At 40.0% G+C, this 25,210-nt stretch overlaps 1 protein-coding gene across 6 annotated transcripts in view; it reads left to right on the forward strand.

Annotated features, from left to right (window-relative positions):
• Nucleotides 1–25,210, forward strand: part of atp8a2 (ATPase phospholipid transporting 8A2) — a 79,623-nt gene that overhangs the window by 48,480 nt on the left and 5,933 nt on the right. For 5 of the 6 annotated variants that reach the window (XM_064331801.1, XM_064331805.1, XM_064331802.1 and 2 more), the window contains 22 exons: nt 58–146; nt 1,902–1,946; nt 2,437–2,512; nt 2,779–2,884; nt 3,702–3,784; nt 3,925–3,974; nt 4,158–4,227; nt 6,404–6,488; nt 6,717–6,856; nt 9,200–9,338; nt 10,975–11,039; nt 11,722–11,894; nt 13,238–13,421; nt 13,546–13,656; nt 16,807–16,881; nt 17,043–17,165; nt 18,741–18,819; nt 20,140–20,201; nt 21,024–21,080; nt 21,287–21,394; nt 24,009–24,097; nt 24,679–24,783. In XM_064331801.1, coding sequence (XP_064187871.1) covers nt 58–146; nt 1,902–1,946; nt 2,437–2,512; nt 2,779–2,884; nt 3,702–3,784; nt 3,925–3,974; nt 4,158–4,227; nt 6,404–6,488; nt 6,717–6,856; nt 9,200–9,338; nt 10,975–11,039; nt 11,722–11,894; nt 13,238–13,421; nt 13,546–13,656; nt 16,807–16,881; nt 17,043–17,165; nt 18,741–18,819; nt 20,140–20,201; nt 21,024–21,080; nt 21,287–21,394; nt 24,009–24,097; nt 24,679–24,783 — 2,114 coding nt within the window. Of the gene's footprint in view, nt 1–57; nt 147–1,901; nt 1,947–2,436; nt 2,513–2,778; nt 2,885–3,701; nt 3,785–3,924; nt 3,975–4,157; nt 4,228–6,403; nt 6,489–6,716; nt 6,857–9,199; nt 9,339–10,974; nt 11,040–11,721; nt 11,895–13,237; nt 13,422–13,545; nt 13,657–16,806; nt 16,882–17,042; nt 17,166–18,740; nt 18,820–20,139; nt 20,202–21,023; nt 21,081–21,286; nt 21,395–24,008; nt 24,098–24,678; nt 24,784–25,210 lie in introns of those variants that run through there. The other variant, XM_064331807.1, reaches the window with a different exon arrangement.

Below are 25,210 nucleotides of genomic sequence, written 5' to 3' on the forward strand. Positions count from 1 at the left end.
CCCCTGGTTAATGCTGTGTGCAGAAACAGTTATACTGGTGTTATGTGCATATTGCAGGTGAAGTATCTGTTCTCTGACAAGACGGGGACACTCACTTGTAATATCATGAACTTCAGAAAGTGCACCATCGCTGGCATCACATACGGGTGAGTGGGAGATGTGGGGAGGTGAAGCCCAGGAAGAACTGGGAACAGTGGGCCTCATTCACCAATATCTTCCTAAGTTTTTTCTTAAATTTGTTCTTGAGAAAATTCCGAAGAAAAGTCTACGTCAGATTCACGACGTGTTCTTAAACTGCAGAATTGTTCGCACGTGTGTTCTTAAAATGATGAATCCCATTGTCCTCCTAAGTGTAAAGCGCTTAATTAGCATAGGTAAACGCCCCGCCAATCCCCATAAAAGGGCATGAGACTGCAGGGCCATGTGCACACACAGAAATCGAAAAGAAAAGTTGAGAGCGAACAAAGTCAATAATGCCCAAACGAAAATCTAAAGACGGTGGAGCACCGGACTCCAAACGTAAGGAAAACTTCAGTAGTTCTGAAGTGGAGGTTTTGCTGCGGGAAGTGAACAGCAAACGACCTGTCATATTTAGTAGCGTCAGTAGTGGATATAAAATAACACAAAAAAAGGTGCATGGGATGATATTACTTGTTCCGTGAACGCTGTATCCAGAGAAGGGCGCACAACTGATGAAGTAAAAAAATGGTTTGATGTCAAATCTGAGGCAAAAAAATAATAAAAAATACTGGTGGGAGTGGGCGCAAGGAATTGCGTGTTATGCATTCAAACGACAAAGCGCTTCTCGTCATATTAACACCGCTAATTAAATCAACCGGCAGTAAACTGCATCGGAGTAAACCCGTCGCTGCACAAAACACTGCACAAAAAATGTATTGTCAGTCATTTTGGTGTCACCCCCCTAGTGACGTTCTCTTCTTTAACATGTGCATGTGTTTAAAAAGTGTTACCTAAGTGCTTAGTTTGTATTCAAAATTTAAACATTTGCTTTTGCAGTATAGACCAAACATTGCATAATTGAAACCCCCAAAAATAAAAGGTCACTACAATGGTTTGATTTTTATCATTTACTCCCGCTGAGGTGGAACCTGGCACCTTAATGCTTTGTAAAATAATGAAAATAATTATTTAAAAATATTATAGATGATAAAATATTATTGTAATTTAAATCATATAATATTATACAACTGTAGAATTGAAGAAAACGCAATAACCAATTACTTTGCACAAACATGTCAGCACTCAAATGTGCGTAAGTGTGCTCTTACCTAAGACCAAATCCCAAATAAGAACATTGGTGAATGTCAGAATCTATGTGAAAGCTGCGTAAGTGGGTTTTAAGAAGCAAATTCTTCTTAAGAATGGTTGGTGAATGAGGCCCATTGTCTGCTGTGCATGCTGAGGGAATAATGCTGTCCATTGCAGCCAGTGTAAAATTAAGCTACATTGGCAACAAAATAAAACGTCCTCAGACATATTTATAGTATTTTAAAGTATGTGAATATAAATATAAGTATAGCATCATTTACATATGATAAGTTTGTAGTACCCTGGTGGCTTACTAACTGCACTAAAATAAGCAGTTCTCTATGGTATCGGCATCTCTCAACACTTACATTCCATTATGACAAGGCATGGTCTCCCTTGTCAGAGTATGTGGATATTTATTTAAGACACACAGGCTTGGTTAGGCACGTAAAGTTAGTAATTTCTGGTAATTCACTGGTAATTCCTGTTACCAGCTGGAATTTTCCACAGTAAGAAGTAGTTAACCTATTCAAACATTACTTCCTGTCACATTCCTTCACCCTGCAGTTACATCCACCCAATCCTGGTGGCTATGTGATGTTGTGATACTTTGATTTGCGTTTTGCCTATAGGCACTTTCCAGACCTGGACTGTGATCGCTCCATGGAGGATTTCAGGTGTGCCTCTGATCTGATCTTACACACAGCATCGCATCTGCATGCTCCAGATTGCGTTGTTGGATCACATTCCACATAATAGCTCTTGTGCACTGTTTTCACACTTTTCACACTAACGCAGTCATTTCACGGTTACACGTTGTGTTATCACACACTGTTTTAACATTTAAGACATTGTTTTACAGCTCTGATTTCATCCTCGCAAAATGTTATAAAATTTACAAACTGTGTTCCAACACTTTGGTGTTGGGTTATCATATTTGAATGCTGTGACTGTATATCACATTTTTATAAATGGTGAACACATATGTGCTGTTGTGTGTGTTCTTACACTTCTGCTCCAAGTAATCAGAGTAGATTACCTAATGGGGTGTTTGTAGATTACAAGACCATATTAACAGATAATTGTCCTGTTTAATTCAGTTTACTGTTTCTAAGGAGATGTAATAACCAATTCTGCTCTCTCTTTCTCTCTTTTCTTACCTCTCAGTCATCTTCCGTCCAGCAGTCATAACTCCACTGAGTTTGATGACCCTGCGCTGATTCAGAACATTGAGAAAAACCATGTATGTTTCTAATTGCCTGATTATTAAAGCATATATGCAATGTAAACACAATTCAGTTGGACACCTCACAGTGACCATTTTCCATGCTCAGATTCACTTAAGCTTTTGAGCATCACAGTACATATGCAGTGATGCTAAAGCAAGAAAAAGAAAACACATTTCTCCTACACTACCTCCCATCCCTATTCCTCATAATCTTTCTCTCTGTGTTCTTTTTCACCTCAACTATGTCCCCTCTCTCTCCCCTTTTATTCTCTCCCTCCTAGGCTACCTCACCCCAGATCTGTGAGTTTCTAACAATGATGGCTGTATGTCACACTGTTGTCCCAGAGCGAGAAGGAGACCAGATCATCTACCAGGCCTCCTCCCCAGGCAAGCTTGTTTGGTTCAAATATGTGCTGAAATATTTGGTTTTTTTAAATATTAATTTTTATTTCTGTATATTTCTAAATGCAGTGGTTATAACACTTGACATATATGCTTCCTCAAGAAACCAAATACTTGTGCTTGAAGTATTTTCTAAACATTTTGTCAAAGAATGTGGGACAGTGGGACCAGTTGACAGGGTTATGTGAAGTCCATAGATAAATGATAGGCCAGGCCTTATTGCCAAACTTCAGTGCCTGACCTCACTAATGTTTTTTATGGCTTAATGGAAGTATATCTCTGCTGCCATGTTCTTAAATCTAGAGGAATGCCTTCCCAGAGAAGTGGAGGCTGTTATAGCAGCAAAAGGACCAACGCCATATTAATGGCCACGGTTTTGGAATAAGATGTTCAACAAACACATATGGGTCTGATGTTCAGGTGTCCAAATACTTTTGGCCATGTAGTGTATTATAATTTTTCAAATTATTATATAAAAATCACAATTGTATTTAACATTAAAACAGGTAATGCTTAATTTTTCATTATCCTGTTTAATCTTGATGCTTAATTGCAATTGAATGTAAATTCCATGAAACACATAAATGACGTCTCGCCCAATGCACACGGGGATAGGCTCCAGCACCCCCCGCGAAAAAAATTGTCAAAAATAGGCCTTTGTCCCAAACATTATGGAGCTCTCTGTACATTTTGATTTTATTCATTATAACAAACACTGGCCGTGGCCATGTCTTTGCAGGGGTGTGTGTGTGATTGCTCTCTTTCTTTCTCTTTCTGCCTCTCTCTCTCTCTCTCTCTGTAGATGAAGGAGCTCTTGTCAAGGGGGCGAAGGGTCTGGGGTTTGTCTTCACAGGCAGGACGCCCCACTCCGTTATCATTGAAGCGGTCAGTTCCCTCTCCTTCATAAATGCCTCCTCTACCTGTTTTTCCACCCCCCACTGCTCTTTCCACTCCATATATATGTCAACCCCTGCTGGGCTTACTCAGTATAGACATTCAACTCTTACTCTGACTCTGAATTTCAGAGGGGGAAGGAACAGACCTATGAGCTGCTCAATGTTCTGGAATTCTCCAGGTGAGACATTTGTGCACACGCACTCACACACTTGCAGAAGCACACACAGAATTTCTTGGGAATGTGAGTGGAAAGGTATTTTGGGAGTACATTCTTGGGATGGCATTTAAGGTTGTGGCTGTATGTGAGGCTGTCTGTTTTATGGTATTTGTGTATTGAGTCTGTAATCCATTGTCCCCACAGTAACAGAAAACGCATGTCTGTGATCGTTAGAACACCAAGCGGGAAGCTTCGTCTCTACTGCAAGGGAGCCGTAAGTGTATCTGTCAGCCTATATTTAACACTGAATACTGAGCTGAACACATATAAAGTGCTTAGCTTTGTGGCTCAACACTGTCATAGCTGTATGAGTATTCATTGATGATGTATGGTATAGACGGTTTCAACGGTAACAACATAAACAAACGTTACTGCGCATGTGCGTTGTTCTGGCCCTAACTTGACTTCCGGCAGACTTCCGCAAACAATCAATAACAACAGAGTCCCTCTAGACTATTTCTGATAACAAGCAAAGTAAATAACAAGTAAATTACGTTAGCTAGCTAGTTAAAACTATGTCTAGCCCGTATTATTTGGGGTTACCAGTCGAAGAAAAGAACCGTTACTTGGCCAAACTGAAATGCGATAATGTTACATTACCAGAAAATCAAGTGACAGATAACTGTTCACAGTATTGCACCTTGCTGAGCATCATACATTCCTTACATAATCCATAACTGTTCTGGGTTACATGCACATTCATTCCTGTATAAAAAGTGCACTCTTTCTATGATGTTGCTTAAAAACGATGATTAGAAGCACAAACTGGGGCTAGTGGGCAGCATGTGTAGCCAATGCAATTACTGTAGGTTATTTATTTAACCTAGATGTTTTATGGGAAAACATCGTGGCTCTTATAGTTTGGGTCATCTTGCTAGGTTACCACAACAAAAATGATCAGGCAATGTAACGCTGTCAAGTCATTGGAAACAGGTATCATAACGTTAGTAAAAACGTAGCTAAAGCGTATGAACTACTAGCATTGAGCTAACGTTACTGTGCATAATTTATAAAATGGTAGCTAGGTTTAGCTAGCTAGCTAGTTGGCTAGCTAACTAGAATGAATTAATTAAGCTACAATCAATTTAGTTAGCTAATTCATAACTATTTCAGGCGTGTTACTGGTCAGCTTAGTTATCGCTTATTATGAGTTTGTTACCTGAAACAAAGTGCTAGAGTGAGAGCACCTATTCGACCACCTTCGTTCGACAGACAGGAAAGCGTAAACTGATTCGCAACTATATATGAAATAGGCGAAATATCGGTAACAACCTGTACCTAGTTATGTAGGAAAAATATCCTTGTTATCCTCCTGTGGTTACTTTTTCAGTACTTTCACGTTTTTTTGTGTGCCAGCAAATAAGTCAGACGTGGTCCAGCGCTAGCATTTGGTTGCTAAGGGGACGTGTATCGACCACCCCATATAAATGAATGGAAATTTGCTAGTATCCTGTCTTGCATATTGGAGGTTAATATGAGAAAGGGTGGTCTCTCATCAGCACGTCTAGGAATCCGTACATATTCACTGTTGTAACCTAAGTCGCAGGACGCAAAATAGCCGTTAGGAAAGCAGTTTGAAATTATGAAGCAAAGTCTGCGCCATTGACTTTAATGGGTCGCGATGACATAATTCATTGTCTTAAGTTGATATAGTAAATAAGGCTGTATTAGTATTACTAAATGTGTATGTATGAAGTTGATTTTTTAAAATACAGTTTATTATGTGTATTTTTACAGGACTTACATTTTAATAGGTAACAATGTCCAGTTATTTCTCAAAAATACGAAGTAACAACGGGCAAGCACCAGCTATGATAATCGCAGGGATTCATCAATTCGTTTCACAATTTCCTAGTGAGGTTACAAAGTTAAATTATGTATTTTTACTAATTTTCGAAATATAGTTTGTTCCTGAGGTCAGGTTGCACCCCACAGCACAACAACCTGAGCCCAACATCAGTCTGTTCATCAGTTTAACTTTCACTCCATTTGTAATCGGTGCCATATTAGCCAGTAAACACAAATCCAATAATAAACAAACACAGACCGGAAGTTAACTTAGGGCCAAGCGCACAACCTTGGCAACGCGCGTGCCACTGATGAAACCGTCTATAGTTGTGTGATTTTTAGTGATGTCATTTGGACGTTTGGTGATAATGCACATTTATATTTCAGCCATTTAAAGCACAGACTGTTTCATCTGACTGCTCTGTCTGAGTGACTTATACAGCTTACATTATTTATACTTAGTTTATACAGCTGAATGCTTACTGGAGAAATTCAGATACCATGCTCAAGAATACAATGGCAGTGCCCCACCTGATGATTTTCATGGATGCTTGATCTTTCTGTGACAATGTCATTGATGTTACGAATTATGTAATTTTCAGGATAATGTGGTCTTTGAGCGAATCTCAGCTGATTCCCAGCACACAGAGTTAACTGTGTCACACCTGGAACAGTTTGCCACTGAAGGTAAACCAGACTCAATCAATGTTTCTTCTGCCTCTCTCAGTGTTTCTGTCCTAGTGAGCACGATGAATACCTCTCACTGAGCATGCTCAGTCTATCTCTCCTGATGATCATGTTGAGCCTCTCCCAGTTATAATGTTCAGTGTCTCTCAGTGATCATGTTCAGTGTCTCTCCCAGTTATCATGTTCAGTTTCGCTGTGTGAGCATGCACAATGTCTGTCTCATCCAAGGATTGCGGACTCTATGCTTTGCATATGTGGACCTGTCAGAAGGGGAGTACCAGGAATGGCTGAAAGAGTACAATCGGATTAGCACAGTACTAAAGGACCGGGCCATCCTGCTGGAGGAATGCTATGAACTGCTGGAGAAGGTGTCATCACACATTTACTTTCATATATTAAAGTTAATTATTTAATGTGCATGCATGTATAGCTTTTAGTCAGCCCAGTTGTCTAGTCATTTAAAAAAATCATTGATCAATAAGGCAGGTATAAGTTTGCATGTTGGAATCATACATACATGGTTATTAGGTGTGTAGTAACCTATTATTCGTACAGTATGTCTACTCTCTGTAACCTGAAATTCTTTATCTTCGGTGAATTGGACATGCAAGGTCAAGGTTACGTATTATGCCCAGATATACTGTGATGGCTATTTCTGTAGCAAGGGTGAAAGCAGGGAGCCTAATTTGTGTGTATGTGGTGTGGATGTATTAAGTAGAGTGAGAAACAGTGCTTGTTCAACTGTCAAAGATGGAAGCCTGCCGCGTAGACATAACGGAATGGATGACCCACAACTTTCTCTTGCTGAATTCTGACAAAAGTATGACTTCCTCAGTTTTAACTGATAAATACAACTGGGTATCATCTGCAGAAGAGCCAAGGTCCAAACAGAGATCCTTGTGGTACTCCATATCTGGATTGATTTGTCTTTTTCTCTTTAATTATACCAGAATAACCAAAACATATGCCATATTGGATTGCGTTGATTGCAACAAAACTTCAGGGTATGATAGATAGCCAAATTGTGGACTAGCATGTAAGGACTTGCAGAGTTAGTGCAATATACCCCCCAGCGGGAGAGTTTTGCATTTTTATGATAATAATAATGATTTAAAAACTTGGTGTCTGTGGCGACATTCCTGGGAAAAAATCACAAGCGGCGCAGAGTTAGTGGCGCATTTTTCATCACCCATCAGTGGTTGGTCCGCCAGAGAGGGTAGGCGGAACTAACGCAACAGGCTCGCTCTTCAACTCACTTGTGTGTGAGCGGCGTACTGTTTTTTCCGGTGGCTGCATGCGTTACAATAACAGAGAAAGGGGGGGTTGGGGGAGTTATGGAACCCTAAAAAGTTTTTGTGTAACATGAGCGATCATATTATTTGTTGATGTAGATTTCGTATTACATTTAATGACAATGTAACTTTACTAAATTACATAGCTATTTGCACAGCTAACGCTAGCTACCGGACCATGTCAAAAAAGACAACACTAGTTTAGACAACGTTGCGCGCAGTATCCATCTCTCATATCAGGTAACGTTGCGTTAGCTAGCTAGCTAATGTAATTAACACAATCTAATGTCGGCTAACAATTAGAAAAAAACGCTAGCTAACGCTACCGACCGGTACTGACCTCGCAAACCGTCTCTCCAATGCAATGCGACCTTGTTGCAACGTTGCAGTGTAGCTAACTTAAGGCCAGTTCAGATCAATGATTCGCAACGAGACTGGGTGCAACTTGCAAAATTCCAAGACGTCTGATTGTAAACGTTCTAAAACTGCACTTGGCAATTTGACAAGGACGGTCTTTTAAAACCTCAGGGCAGGCAACGGCTCTGCTACTAGCCAGTTCACACTGCTGCTATCTGAACTGGCCTTAACGTTACCGTTATTTACATTGCCATCGAGTTCATCAATATATTATTATGATCGGAATAAAGCCGGGGTATGTGGAGCAGAGCCTGGTCTGATTTCTGAAGACGTCATGCAGGAGAAAACTAAATGAAAGAATACGGCAGTATGGATTAGCATTGTTATTATTTTATTACGCTTATTACATATGTTCCTTCAGCCTTTATGCCCTTTTTGATGAAATCTCCTTTGTTTTTGTTTTATTCTTCTTGTTCTGATTGCTAATTTAACACCCAGCTCAGCTTTATTCTCGAACAGTTTAGCTAGCAAAACCAGAAACACCAGGGGTAACATTTTGCAAGGCAGTTGTTTCAAAAATACCACACAACAATCATTCACGAAAAAGACTGCTTATTGTGCAGGAGATACATAATTGCACGAGCCACAGCGAATCTATTTATAGGTGTTATTATGGGTCCAAGCACAATGTGCTGGAACCCTATTGTTTTTATTCTGATTATTATTAGGGGTCCAGGCACAAATTTCTGGAACCCTCTGGTTTTTTTCTGTTTATTAGGGGTCCAAGAATTAAGTGCTGGAACCCTCTTGTTTTTTGTTCTGACCATTAGGCCAAGCACAAGGTGTTGAAACCCTTGTTATCATTTTTTCCCTATCGACACTTTCCCTATCAGCTCCTAAGCCAGTGTGGAAAATATCCTCTTCCAGCACAGTGGTGTATCTCTTGGTCAGATCTTCATTGTGTGTTTAATGTTTTGGACAATTGATGTGTCAGCAAAGGTGGTTTGTGTGTCATGGAGCGCTGTGCGAAGTATATGGTGTTTATTCTGGTTCTCTTTATAGAATCTGATCCTGTTAGGGGCCACAGCGATAGAGGACAGGCTGCAGAATGGGGTACCTGAGACCATTGCTACCTTGATGAAGGCTCACATCAAGATCTGGGTTCTGACGGGAGACAAGCAAGAGACCGCCATCAACATTGGTGAGGAGCAGACATCGGCACACTACATACATGCTCCGGGCCGCAGCTATGAATTCTCTGGCTCAGGACAAAATATATTGGGAGGGCCCCCCAATAGATTACATAACAAATTAAAAATAGTTATACCCTATATCCTGGGCTCCCCTTGGGCCCGTGCCTGGGCCTAGGACAGTGTCCCAGTTGTCCCCCCCCATCTATGACCTATCTGTACACACAACACAGCATACACACTATATAGACACAATATGTACATGCCGCATACACACTATATGCTAAGGGTGTAATGATTTTGAAACCAGAATTACAATTTGTATAATCAAATTAATTAAATTTCATTTTATTATTTAGATACAGCTGTCTCTACACCTGTTCCATCCTCCTGAGTACCTTTTTGTGCCATTCTGGTGAATTGATGAAACACCAAACATCCAAATAAATGATGTAGAGTATAAAGTCCAGAGAGAGTTCAGTTCACCATAAGAATATATTTTATGTTATTATTTCACTTAACAGTTTAACATGAACATGCTGCCATTGTCCCCACAACCCTGCTCAGGATAAGCGGGTATAGATAATGGATGGATGGATAGATGGATGGATGCTGCCATTGTTTTCTTGTCCCTACACATACCAATGATCAAACTGAAACATTGGTGTCCATAAATGACGTTGTCTGCATGGGAATGTAAAGATTCCCAAACTGCCCTCCCTGCTCTGTGTCTCCCTTAGCACTGCTGCAAGTTGTATTGAAATCTTGCTACTTTTCCAGGCTGTCAGAGACATTGTAACCAATGAGATTAGTGCTGTGAATGGATAGAAAGGAGGAAGTGAGAGCTGCAGCCACCTAGTGAGCAGCCACTGCCAGGCAGACAGTGTATGCCACAATGGCCCTCCCTGTGAGACAGAGGCACAATCTGGAAGGGGGAGGACTTGCCCTGGCATATGCTGGCTAGCTGTTGCTGCTTTGCTCATTGAGCAGCCGCATCTTATATTTCACTTGCCTTTCATTTATCAATTCCTTCAAAACTTTTTGAATTTCTCTGTAAATGGTCTAAATCAGGCTCCATCTCATCACAACATATCTGAAGTTCAGAAGCTGCATTAATTGAGAACAAGTTGGCAACTTTGACTTCATTTCTGTAAGATAACTAATAAAAAAATGCTCACAGCAGTGGACATTATTACACTTGAAGCCCAACATGTTGCTGAACATGTCCAGTTCCCACCCTAATTTGGAATGTTCATGTAGGAAACACATTGCTTATTCGGGAGAGTATTCTCCTCCAAAACACGTAGCATCACCAACTGCTTCTTTCCACACTGCAGACTTTTGCATATCTTACACAGAATGAAGTCAGAGGAAGCCGTTTCATAAGTGGCTTTGACAAGCTGATTGACCTGCGGGGGTCACTGAAGAGCAATGAAACATGTACTCCTTAATGACTGAACCCTCCCACACCTTAGGCAACGCAATCGCCAATTGCGCATTGCCCTACGGAGTTACAGATTGTATACACACTCATGCTCATTCATGCCTACATATTCAAACATACACAGGCACAATGGTAAAAACAGTAATTGTGTGTGTGTGTGTATGTGAGTAAATGTGTGTAACTGTGGATGCTGTGTCTCCAAGGTTACTCCTGTCGGCTGGTAACACATGGCATGTCCCTCCTCATCGTCAATGAGGACTCACTGGACGTGAGTACACATCTTCATCCAAGTCTCCCTCTTGACTTCAGTTCACAGTTAGGGCAGAATAGGATGTCACTGTGATGTCCATACAATATTAGGTCTACTGATACAGTCTCTGCTTTTAAAAATAGCCTAAAAACCTTTTTAAAAATTTTTTACTAAACAGCCTTCTGTAATGACTGATAGCTATTTGCTGTGCGTTTTCCTTTTTAATTGGTGGCTCTTAACACAACTGTTTAATCATTTCCTTTTCATTTATTTCCTGTTTTATCATTTCTGTTTACTATGCTTAGTTCTTCTTTATTTTATTATATGTGTTTTAATATAGTTTTTTATTCTTCTGAATTCTATATTGATGTTTGTTGTACGTTCTTCCCTTTTATGTTGGTTGTATTGTACCCCGTGTTGTAATTTTATACCTTATTTTTATCTGCTTTGGAAAACACTTTGTGGTCTATGTTTGAAAGGTGCTATATAAATAAAACATTATTATTATTATTATTATTATTATTATTATTATTTTTATCATCATCATAATTATCACAAAGCGCTGAGTTTGAGCGCATTTGGTACCATACATCAATGACTCAACCTCTGCTGCCTCACAGTGATTCAATCACCTGCTTTTGTTTAGGGTTTGTGTGTGTGTCTGTGTGTATGTGGTAACACTCACTGTCGCCCCCTGCAGGCTGTGAGAGCTACTCTGACCGCACATTGCGCGTCACTGGGAGATTCCCTGGGTAAGGAGAATGAGCTGGCACTGATCATTGATGGACAGACTCTGAAATACGCACTATCCTTTGAGGTGCGACAGTCCTTCCTCGATCTGGCACTGTCCTGCAAGGCTGTCATCTGCTGCAGGTACACTGTCTCACTTGTACACCCTATTTTCTCACCTGTACCCACCCCTGCACCATTCTGTCACCTCTACCTACCTCCTCTCCATTCTCTTCTTAACTGTGTCCACCTCTCCCCGATTCTATCTCACCTGTACCTACCTCATTTCCGTTCCGTCTTCTCTGCACCTGCTTCTACCCCATTCTGACGCGTAGTTCGTTGCAGTATTACACAGAAAAGGAGGGATTCCCACACATTGGACATGGGCAGCTTCTTTGGGCCACTTTTCTTTGCTCTCGCCATCACTCTTGATACAAGTGAATCTTGATGTCATCTGTCCACAAGACCTTTTCCACTACTCTGCAGGCACTTTTAGGCATTTCTTAGTGGTTTGCATCTTGCAGCCTCTGTAGTTCTGTTTATAAATGTTCCTGCTAACATTTTTCACCGACATATCGCCACCTGCCTCCTGAAGTGTGGTTCTGATCTGTCAGACAGGTAGTTTGGGGTTTTTCTAAATTATGGTTAGATTATTCAGTCATCAACTGTAGAAGTCTTCCTTGACCTACCAGGCCCTTTGTGATTACTGAATTCACTAGTGCTCTCTTTCTTCTTAATGATGTTCCGAACAGTTGATTTTGGTTAGCCTAAGGTTTGGCCTATGTCCCTGACTGTTTTTTTATTTCTCAGCCTCATAATGGCTTCCTTGACTTTCAGTGGCACAACCCAGGTCCTGATGTTGATAAACAAATCAAAAGGCTAAAATCAAGACTACATACTAAATGCTGTCTTATTTATGCTCTAAAGAAGCAATTGAACACACCTGACTAATCGGAAACACCTGTGATGCCATTCCCAAACGCCATGTCTTTGTCCCAAACGTTGCAGTATTGATGCAGTTTTAATGTGTGTTTTTGATTGGCCCAGTTTTTGTGTGCAATGACAGAACACATAACACACAAATATTGGGTATTCCGGGGGTTCATGGCAGTACAAAAATACACTTCTCCAAAGCATGCCATTCAGATCTGCTTCGTTTGTAAGTCATACATTAAGCTACCTGAACCTCTGCGAGCAGAATATTTTTTATTATTTGCTAATTCTAATGATTTCTTATTATGTTGAACCTCCTTATTCCATATAAAGAATGAATGTGGTTGTATTCTTGGTGTGGATTTTAAATAATAACTATGGTATTGTTCTGTTTATGGCATAAAATAGCCAGTGTTGTACTGCTGGACCTTGTTCCAGTGTTGTGAAGGGGTATGAATGTGCAGGTGCATCAAAAACATCAATCAATTTTTCCTGATAGTTGTGGATGTTAGCAGGATAACATTCCCTCTCTCTGTCTCTCCCTCTCTCCTCAGGGTATCACCCTTGCAGAAATCAGAGATTGTGGACATGGTAAAGAAGCATGTCAAGGCCATCACACTGGCCATTGGCGATGGCGCAAATGATGTGGGCATGATCCAAACTGCCCATGTGGGTGTGGGAATCAGTGGCAACGAGGGCATGCAGGCTACCAACTCCTCTGACTACTCTATTGCCCAGGTCTTATTAACAGTTGCTAATAATCAGTATCAGTACATCAGATGTCTGTTACTCATTCAGCTGTGGGACTGTGTGCTTTTTCTCCTCTCTTTTGAGTGTAACTGTGCTTATTTGTTGCCTGTAGTTTTCCTACTTGGAGAAGTTGCTACTGGTCCATGGAGCATGGAGTTATACCCGTGTCACCAAGTGCATTCTGTACTGCTTCTACAAGAATGTGGTTCTGTACATCATTGAGGTGAGAGCCCTGCCCTTTTTCTGACATCATTGTTGCCAGCCTCCCTCCATTATTTACTTATTTACTATTTCGTTACTTTTCTGAGAGTTGTACTAGAGAAGATATTACTAATATGGTGGAAGGCATATTCAGTACTCAGAACGTCTTAGCAGATAGAGAAGTAGGGGGAAAAAAGTACTAGATACATTACATAAACTGAAGACAAATAAGGCAGCAGGCCCTTATGGCATAGACCCAAAGGGTACTCAAAGAGTTCGGTGGTATCTATAAAACAGGTATTTTTAGACAGTCTTTAAAAACTGGGGAAATACCGGATGACTGGAAACAAGGTAATATAACACCAATGTACCAGAAAGGGGGCTGTTTTTTCATCAACCACCTCATTTTGAACAAATAATATAATAGAACTGCTGTTTGCCTTATCACTTTTCCGCCATTTCGAATTCTTGTAAAAACAAACTTTTTCCTACCTCCCTGAGAAGGTTTCCCCAATTCTCACCACATTTGGCATGTTTAATCTACAAGATGTTCCCATGTTAAATTCCAATGACTTCCAAAAGATAGTAATTTCAATTTAGACAAAAATGGCCGACCATGGCCAAAATATGTGTTTGGCTGTAAACTCATGCTGATTTTGACGATACTTCAGGGGATGATAGACAGCAATATTGTGAATGACCACACACAGCCTTGTAGTGTTATAGTGCATTATGGCATGTAGAGGGCACATTTGGCAAAATACAGTAGTCATTTGTATAGGTTCCATAAGGCCAGATTGTATGAAATTTGACCGGAACCCTCGGAAGGCTTCCCTCCAACAGTCCTAGGAAATACGTCTCCCTCAATGCAATGTTCTTAAAGATAATCGAATATGAATATGCACAAATTGTACAAAAGATATTTGACCCCACTTCATTTAAGTCCAGCCAGTGTGCCAATTTTGGAATAATACAAATTGTAAAGGGACCCATATAGATCATGTATGGCACATTCTGTGCACCTACCACCCAAGGTGGCGCTACAGCACCACTTCAAAATTGCAATATTCTAAGCATTATTGCTCATGGCCTTACATCCAATAAACACCTAATTTGGTATGCATGATATTTGCAGTCCATGACAAAGCATAAGTTATTACAATACATTTTGGCTGAACAACGTTTTTTTTGATAGAACTTAGTTCAAATACACAGACTGCATCCATTCTCTGTTAGCCCCCTCCCCTGCCCCACATTGACACTCCGATGACAGCTGCAAGCAGGCCATAAAACCCTCCCACCTCCCCCACACGCACAGCTGCAATGTGCAGTTCCTTAGCCTTAATATATAGCTATATTCTGTTTTCTACTGGTATAATGGCCCTGCAGATTGTTTCATCCCTGACCCCGGAATACATCGAAACAACAAAACTGACATTTCCATATTCATTACATATTGACATTTCAGCCTCATGATGGCCTGCTTTACTGGCATTGCCACTTATCTGGCCCGACAACAGCAACAGACTTAAAACACAAATTCCACACCCAGAATCTAATCTAGTTGTTTTGTTCATTTTCTAGTGCATGAACTAATAATGCAATAAAGACACAGCTGGCCAGGAAATTTCTGAGCAGCCAGTGGCCCCATTACTTCTGCTCCCCTAAAATGGAGGGAACTTTAACCTTATATTCATTGCTTTGTTTCAAATCCAAAGTGCTGGAGTACACAGTCAAAACCAAAAAAAAAATTGTCACTGTCCCAGTACTTTTGCATTTAACTGTATCACAAACCAAATAAGATAAACTCACGCACATGCACACACACAGCCCCTGGTCTACAAGGACTGAGTAGCTGAAATAACTCTGTAATTGAGATGTGACTGTGTCGTTGCCCCATACCCACCTCCCCCCTCCCTGCCAATCTCCCCCAACACACACACAGACTCAGACTCACAGTCAGGCTTCTGTCACTTGGTGGAAAGGGTGACCCGTCTGTAATGTGAAGTATTTGTCAACTGTGTGCCTGCCCCCACATTCCCCTCAATGAAGGCTGACAGCAGGTGTATGCCAGTAGAGTTTTACTGCCCTACTGAAGGTCTGTGTCTCTGATGTGTGTGTGTGTGTGTGTGTGTGTTTGTGTCGGGGGGGGTCTTTATGTAATGGTCTGATTATAAAATGGCCTATATAAAAAGGTGAAATCCTTTTTTTCTCTCTTTGAAACGCCTTATTTATTGTTATTTTATTTTGTTTTTATTGGAAAAATAGGTTTACCTTTCATACAGAGCTGCAGAATTCCACAAGATAAAAATATCCCCACCCATAAATCTGTTTCTCCGATTTCCATTGGCTGTCTGCTGGCCTCTAACCCGATGATGCACACGTGCAGGATTTGTTTCTCTTTCGCAAAATCTTGTCTCTTGGGTGTTATAAACTCAATCCATTTCCTCCAAATGCCCATGGATTGATCTGGTGGGTTACCTCCACCCAATCCTCACACTAGAGAACAAAGAGAATGGTTTTAGCCATTTTCCTATAATGGCCTGCATGCTTGCAGCTAAATGAATTACCATAAGTGTACTATCATCAAGATCTCTAAGTACCTCTGAGACGTTACCCAATTAAAACACATTAAATCTATAAGGGAACCTTACCCCAAACACCTCCTCCCGAGTTTCTTGTATCACTTGCCAAAATGGGGTCAGAATGGGAGATGCCCAGAAGATATGAAAGTGATTTCACCATATCAGCCCCATAGTACCTCCGACATCGATTGATTGGTATTTGTCAACATATGCACGTGGATACGAAAGAGACACATGCTTGATTTGAATCTGGTGGAATTTTTTTGTTTGTTTCCGATTATGTGTAAGCATACACACGGCTGAACAAAAATATTGATAAATGAGGCCCATTGGAAATGACACAAGTTCCTTTTGGCGCATATCCTTACCCATTCCCTCTCCCTGCCACAATTAGACACCACAATAAGAAGACTGTTATAGTGTCATATAGGAGAAAATCTGTTTGTGTCCTTTAGGTGAGGATGTGCTGTTATAGTGTCCTATTAGGGAAGACCTGTTACAGTGTCCTACTGGAAAAAAATGTGCTAGTAAGGTGTCATACAGGAGAAGAGATCCTGTTACAGTATTTACTGTTTCTTGTGTTGCAGCTCTGGTTTGCCTTTGTGAATGGCTTCTCGGGACAGATCCTGTTTGAGCGTTGGTGCATTGGCTTGTATAATGTGGTGAGTATACATTAGTCCTCCCTTTTGCATGCCCTCCTCCTTATGTCTGTCATTTTTCTGATTCAGTACAGATTTATGTGGAATGAGTCTGTATTTAAGTCTGCTGCTGTCTGTGTATGTGTGTGTGTGTGTGTGCTTGTTTGTGTGTGCGCGTGGGTCAGATCTTCACAGCACTGCCTCCCTTTACGCTGGGCATATTTGATCGGCCCTGCAGTCAACAGAACATGTTACGCTTCCCACAGCTCTACCGCATCACACAGAACGCAGATGGTTTCAACACCAAGGTGAGCTCGTCACATCTCATGCATTCATACACACAGACGTAACCTCCTGTGACCTTATAGAAAAAACTTTATTTCATTTTTTTTTTTTTTTGTTCCCAGAGTGTGGATGTCCGATTACCTTTTCTAATTTGGAGAGACCGCTTTGGTTCTCTGCTATTGATAAAAATGATAGCACTGTTGAGCGGTCCAGATTTGGCTGCACTCTCAGACCAGCCTCTCTCATGATTTTCCACATGATCAATTATAATAGCCCTAATCTCATCTGAGCCTGTGCTCTTGGTATTCCTCTCTGTTGTCTTCCACTGTGCATGCACACTCCTTTCCCTCTCCAGACCACTCCACTCCACCTCCTATGCCTCCTCTATCTCTTGCTGGTTCCATCTTAAAAAAGATGTCTCTTTCTTTTTTCTCTTTTTTTTTTGTTTACATGTTTATATTACGTTTCAGGTAGCTAGAAGGCCACAGATGGGCTAGCTAGTTCATATGTTTATGTTATGTGATGTCACAGAAGTCAGAAGTTGGCACTCAGTTTGGTATAATAAAGGCTTCCTGTCCTGGCTCTGAAGAATTCTAGTATTCTTCAAGGTCCGCCTGACCTCTTTGGAAGTGCTTGCTACAATATACTGTGGTTATATCCATTTAATAAGATCAATGTTGCAGCCCTGCTAATGCAGTTGTATTTATTTTTTACTTTCATTTTATTTTTATATGGTAATTAGAAAATACCAGTATTGATGGCGTGTAGATAACCACGCTGGTTTAGGCTCATTCATCATATGCCACCAGTTAATCCAAGCACCACAACATGCCGGGTGGACTGGTTCCTTCCCTTGGCAAGACAAACTTTTAGGCATTCTTTGCAAATCGCTGCTATAACGTTGTTAGGTTCACCTTTATCATTGACTTTGTAGGCAAATGACAAATATTGCCATATTTCACTCTGCACCCTGTTTTTCAACAAATTAGGAACAGTCAGTGGGATATACTGCTGCCATTATATCTAACTTTTCTTCCTTGTGAGAATACAGTGCTACACAGCCAGTTCCCTTCAGTTTTTAAAGGCACAGTATTTATTTTCCAATGGATGGCAGTCATTTCGCTGCAATAGAAAGCAATGTCAAGTGCATTTTCATAAAGTATCAAAATTAAAAAATTGTAAAATGCTATAACATTTAAAAGCTTTTTTGGTACTGCTATACTGTGCAATACGCACACACACACACACACACACACACACATATGCCTGTACACACTCAAGACTCATGTGATTGATGAGTGATGTCTGGGGATGTTGTTTGGAAGTCCTCCAGTCCGTATGATAAACAAGGGAACAGGGAGTGGGCTCTTACCGTAGTGACAGGAATGTGATGCAGAGGGGGAGTATAAGGAAGTCTTTCATTAACAGGGATGGGGGATGGGGGCAATGCAGGAGCTGTGGACTGGGAGAACACTATTTGTGTGGCCTCTACATTTTGGCAGAAACATATACATATCTCTCCTTCTCTTCTCTTTCCCCTTTTTAGCATTTTATCTGTCATTTAATAATTCTTTGCTCTTTCTCTTTCTCCTTATTAGGTGTTCTGGGGTTACTGCATCAATGCTCTGGTCCACTCCATCATTCTCTTCTGGTTTCCACTTAAAATTCTAGAACATGGTAATCACTCCAATCATCCTAATATTCAGTCACATTTTTAAATTTACTTTTTGATGCATGTTTCTAGTTGGATATGTCTATCGTTTGCTGTTTGTTAACAAGTTTGTACAACATTGCAACTAAAATAATAGGAAACTTAATTTATATAATTTTTGCCCATAGATATTTGTAGTTTACTGCCAAGCAAATATGAATAGGTTTATCTTTTTAAAATTAAATCACCTTTGATTAACAGCCCGTTGCTGAAAAAAAGTGCATGCATGCTCGGTCAACCTACCCTTTATAAATAAAGGTTAATTAAAAATCAATTAATAAAATTACATGTAACTGTAGTTAACCAATAACAAATTTGAAACGGCTTACGTTGTCAGTGCTTGGACATATTATGCACTAATTATTATTATTATTATTATTATTATTATTATTATTATTATTATTATTATTATGCCTGTACACTTTTATATATAAAATGCATTTCCATGAGAAATTTCAATATGTGTATAATGCTGAATTATAGAATCTGTGTTGAATGTTGGAATTAATTCAGGCATGTGTGATAAAGCTGTTCCTGCCACTTTTGTAAACCATGTGTGAAGTGATGCAATTTAAAAGAACATTAATTAATGCACACACTTCAGAAATGTGAGCTAATGCTTTTAGACATTGAAAATAATGATTATTGATATTTGTAGATATCGCTCTAACTGGTACTACCAGATATTGGACTGATCCCAATTGTATGCTGTGATCAATCTCTGATTCATCTCTGATTCCGGTCCTGAGAGTTGACTCGGATAGTGTTACAGGAGAACTGACTCATAGTGGGCTACAGGAGAACTGACACATAGTGTGCTACAGGAGAACTAACTCAGTGTGCTACAGGAGAACTGACACATAGTGGGCTACAGGAGAACTGACACATAGTGGGCTACAGGAGAACTAACTCATAGTGTGCTACAGGAGAACTGACACATAGTGGGCTACAGGAGAACTGACACATAGTGGGCTACAGGAGAACTGACACATAGTGTGCTACAGGAGAACTGACTCATAGTGTGCTGCAGAAGAACTGACTCCTAGTGTGGTACAGGAGAACTGACACATAGTGTGCTACAGGAGAACTGACACATAGTGTGCTACAGGAGAACTGACACATAGTGTGCTACAGGAGAACTAACTCATAGTGTGCTACAGGAGAACTGACACATAGTGGGCTACAGGAGAACTGACACATAGTGGGCTACAGGAGAACTGACACATAGTGGGCTACAGGAGAAGTAAGCAAGTAAATTATTGAATACATTTATTCATGTTTTTCAGACTCTGTTTTTGATAATGGCCATGGCACTGACTACTTGTTTGTGGGGAACATTGTCTACACTGTAAGTATCCTTCTAAACCATAATTGAAGTATATCAAAGGCAGCATATTGTAAAATTTAAGAAATGAAAGCTGCACTCATGCATGATTAGAAGGGTCTTGACTTAATATAGGATACATTTAAAATAATAGAATGAGTAGAACTACATCAGGACCAAAATACATGATCGCAATAAATCAATAGTTCAGTGTTAATTACAAAAAGATGTTTGTAAATTACAAAAAGCACGCCAACATCAACTCTTTTTTGAGGCATTGTATCGAAACAGCTGATCGAATATGCTTCCCTTTGTAGGGAACCCTGTCCCCTCCACATTTTGGTGAATCTACAAATTTGATACCCATTAATCTCAGTGAGCACAGATTGAAGTGCCTTGCTGGGTGACTTCATCCTACATTGTGATACAACTCACAGACACATTAATGGGGATGTGAGAGATGTCATTTTGCAAGTGATTCTACCTTTTTCTTTAAGCCTAAAATAGCTTTTAAAAGATAAGCTTGAATGAATTCTGAATAATAATTTAGAAAAACTGCTCTTTCATAGTAAATATTTCTAAAGCAAGGCCGTTTTGTTTTATTCCAGTAGTCACCTACTCACGACTACTCCTCTCTGCCATCACAACTTCCTGCCTGTTATAGTGTTAAAAAATGTTGCCAAGTTATATACTAATTACTGGACCTGTATGTAACCTTTAAAAATGTATGTAAGGCATAAATGTGTCAATGTGACCAGATGAATCAGTGTGCTTAAGAATGCAGGGGTTGAGAGTTTCCTTTGGCGATGTGTTCAATTTACTGATTCACATCTCATATTTTTGCAGTACGTGGTGATTACTGTGTGTTTGAAGGCTGCGATGGCAACCACAGCTTGGACCAGGGTAATTTACCCCCCAACTCCCCCCCCTCCCCCCCTGCCATGGTAAATAACCCCAACCCCAACCCTGGACCACTGACAGTACCTGACTACCCTTATTGAACTGTAGTCCATCTGTCATGCATGTGGGTGAATAGCTCCCAAACATGGTGAAACAGGGTACATACCTCTGCACACCACTGTTACCTGATAACTGTGTGCTTCCTGCAGTTCAGTCACCTGGCAGTGTGGGGCAGTATGCTGCTGTGGATGGTGTTTTTCGCTGTGTACTCTGCTATCTGGCCCTCCATCCCCATCGCACCTGACATGTTGGGACAGGTTAGTCTAGTGTTTGTGTGTGTAATGTCTACTTGTGTGTTTTCCCACTGGACTAATGTAAACACTGTGGCTCTATATTCCGGCTGGCACGTGGATCGTTGCAAGCCGTAGCGTTGGCAAAGTGGTATTTTCGTCATGGATTTTGACACGCCTGAGTCCTTTGGTATTTTCATGACTTGTACTGTGCCAAATATACCACCTTACCATTGGTTTTACGCATAGACAATATATGACCACTTTCGAAACTGAGTGGTCATGTATTGTCTTGGACAATCTGTTTGTGAAATATACACTCATTTGTGACACCTGGGTACCTTCCAAAATAGCTGTGTGTAATATCACACATGTTGTTTGCAGTGTTGTTGCCCTTTGTAGTATAGTCTGGCCAATTAATTTATCCAATAGATGACAGAATATGCTTTCTAACGATGTCTAACATGTCTAATTTAACTTTTGGAATAGCGTTTTATAAACCTGCTTAACCAAAAGTTGTGAATCATCATCGCCACTGCAGTAAAAGACACTGCACCCAGCAAAACGTTATCAATCAGTTTCGTCTTATTTTGGAAAATATTATTATTGAGGACTTCTGAGCATAGCTAAGCCATATGTTTGCTGATAGACCTAGCTGACATAGTTTTCTGGAGTAATTCAGAACAGGAGAACAACATCATTGATTCTCTATCTCTATCTCTTCATCGTTGCTATGTAAGTATTACTGCTGAAAATGTTTTGGTTATGTATGTTATTTTTTGAAATTGAGTGACTAAATAGGTTAGTGGTATTTTATAATGAGGATATTTCATACTGTAACGTAAGCATTTGTTGATAGCTTCAGCAGGGTTTGTGTTTCATGCACCGGATGTGATGTGAGCTGGAACATTGACAAAACGTGGTAGACGGTTCAGTATTGTCTTAATGTCGTCCCATCCACATACAAGAAAACAATACATACTGTTTGTATGTACAGAAAAACATACAGGAGTTATTGATTACACATGTAGGTACTGTACCACATTGTGATAATGTTTTTGCATTATTTTTAAATCTGATATCAATGTTTCATCTTAAACCTTAATAGGAGGCACATTTATATGCTTTATGATGGACAAAAGGCATTTTATTCATTTTTGGAGATATTTTTGATATGTGTCTGGACCCCTAGATATTTTAGTTCACTGTACAGGTGGAAAGCTTGTAATTCACACTGGAAAATGGTGCGAAAGTGAGTTTATTGAGTCAAAACAGTTGATTTGTAGTGAAATACATGATTATGTTGTGATTTACAGCAATGCATAATTTATTTTGGATAGATTTGAAGACACTGGGTACACTTGCTTACTTTTTGCTTCATAGATCTTTCGTAGTTCTGCATATCCATCCTTAGATTTTACACACTTGTGGTCAAGGAGTTTTTAAATAAGGTGTACCCCCTAAATTGGCAAGGATTGGGCCGATTTGGCATGTGCGCAAAGAGGTTAATTAACTAAATATTTGATTGCCAGGCGGAATGGTGATGCAGTGGGTAGCACTATTGCCTCACAGCTAGAAGGCCCTGGGTTCGAATTCCCACCTGGGATTTTCTGCGTGGAGTTTTCATGTTCTTCCTGTGTTGCCTGGGTTTCTTTCGGGTACTCCTGTTTTCTCCCACACATGGATGGATGGATATTTGACTGCCCTGTTTTTCTGAATTTTTTTTTGTTTTGGAACTCGTTTTCCTTTCTTTGCATCTGATACTTGTGGAGTAACATTGTCTGGTTTTATATCCGCAGTTGGCTACTGCGATAGCCTGCATAATACAGGAAAAAAGCTTAAAGTTTTTTTAATGATGGGGAGGAGCTTACAGGAGATGACAACTCTGAGGGAAATTCCCCCACAACATGAATAAGGGTGATCACATTAAAACTGAATCAATGCCTTAAAAATAATAATAAACTTGAGAGCTAATAGAAATGAAAAAAGGAACTTTTAAAAAAAATCTGAGTGAGAAGAATATGAAAATATTTTGTGGTACAGTACCTTCACTACAAAGTGCTTTATTACAAGCAATCTTATATGGAGTATGAGTTTCTACTTCTGATGTATTGTGCTGCATGTAGCTGTGATTTTTGCTCAAGAGTGCAACAAATTAACATAAAACTGAAAAAGAACAGCATAAATAAGTGATATTTCCGGCAGTCGTACTGTTTTGAGATGATATACAATAAAACCTGAGAACTGAATGCATTGAGAATGGAAGTTGTTTGGAACTCCTGGAGGTTGTTTGTTGAAAGTTCTTTGAAAGTGACTTGAAAATACCTTAATTTTATGAATTGAAATTTTCATTGTTATTAAATAGGCTACTCTCCATTTGTATTCACCTCACATAAGGATTAATGAGGCAAAGCAGAGGGTCAATTCAGAAAGACTGACAAAGTATCACATGAACAACTTGTTTTTCAATGGAAACCTATCTAACTAATAAGTTGTCTCCCATTTCAGATCAAAGTAAGGTAACTCACCTTCAGTTCCTTCTGAATACCCAAAGAACATGCCAGCAGTTTGTGTTGGAGCAGAGTGAGAGGATAATACTGATGATAATGATGATGATGATGACATTGCTGTTGTGTTGCAGGCGGGCAGAGTAATGCAGTGTTGGAGTTTTTGGCTTGGTCTGATTTTGGTGCCAACCGCATGTCTGCTGAAGGATGTAGCATGGAATGCGTGAGTGTCTCACTAATTTGCGCAGCGTGCAGACTTGCATACACACTTATATGACCTCACACACACAAACACACACACATATACTGTACTTACATATACACTCAACTCCAGAATTATTGGCACCCTTCATGAAAATGAGGAAAAATGGTTGTATAAAATAAACAATTTACATAATGATCCTAATTTTATGCTCAAACATTTGGGGAAACTGCTTTCACTTCTTTTCTTTTTTTTAAACACAGGGGGCAAAATTATTGGCACCTGATATAAAAACAAACACTGGTGTCTGATAAAATTCTGATAAAATGTTTTTTTTTTGCTTTTTTTAAAAATTGGTCACAATATCCAGAAAGTGTTTTGCTGCTTTTCACCATTTCCGGTTTCACTTTGGTATAAATATGAGGTTGCACACATTAAAATTCTAAGTATTTAGTGCATACTGCACAAATTGATGTACACATGTACTTGCATTTATATGTGCTCATTCAGTGTGTATTTATACACACGTACATTAATCTGGTGCACACCTGCCTGATGCGTTCACTGACACACATTAATCTGAGCTGTATGTCTTTTTGTAGAGGGCGCCGTACTTTTAGGAAGTCTCTGCTGGAGGAGGTGCAGGAGCTGGAGGCGCGGGCGGTGGATCCAGGAGCAGCCGTGCTGAGAGATGCCAGCGGCCGCAGGTCAGTTGTTCACACAACATTGGCCTTTTCAATCAGGCACTTGAGCGTGTGGGTTGGTTTGAGTGTGTGAGTGCATGCAGCCATTTATACATGTGTTTATGTGTACATGTGTGTGCTTACGTGCATGTATGTATGTGTGAAAGCCTTTCCAAACTGAGATGTGTATTTGACCTGAAAGTCTGACATTGACTACTCCGGACTGTGGTGTGAATAAGCTGGCATGAATAATAAATGCTGTAATGTTTGGCTGAATGCTTCACAGGGGCAACGGCAGAGTCTGCTACTGTTAGAGATAAAGAGTTACAAAGGTACCCAGGGCTTGCACCAGTGTGGGAGTTTGCAGTGATATTTCTCTCCCACTCATTACTTCCATGCATGCTTCTGCTTCTCTTTATCTTCTTGTTTTCAATCCTTGTTATATTGTCGT

Source organism: Anguilla rostrata, chromosome 4 (assembly GCF_018555375.3).
Source record: "Anguilla rostrata isolate EN2019 chromosome 4, ASM1855537v3, whole genome shotgun sequence".
NCBI classification, from domain to species: Eukaryota; Metazoa; Chordata; class Actinopteri; order Anguilliformes; family Anguillidae; genus Anguilla; species Anguilla rostrata.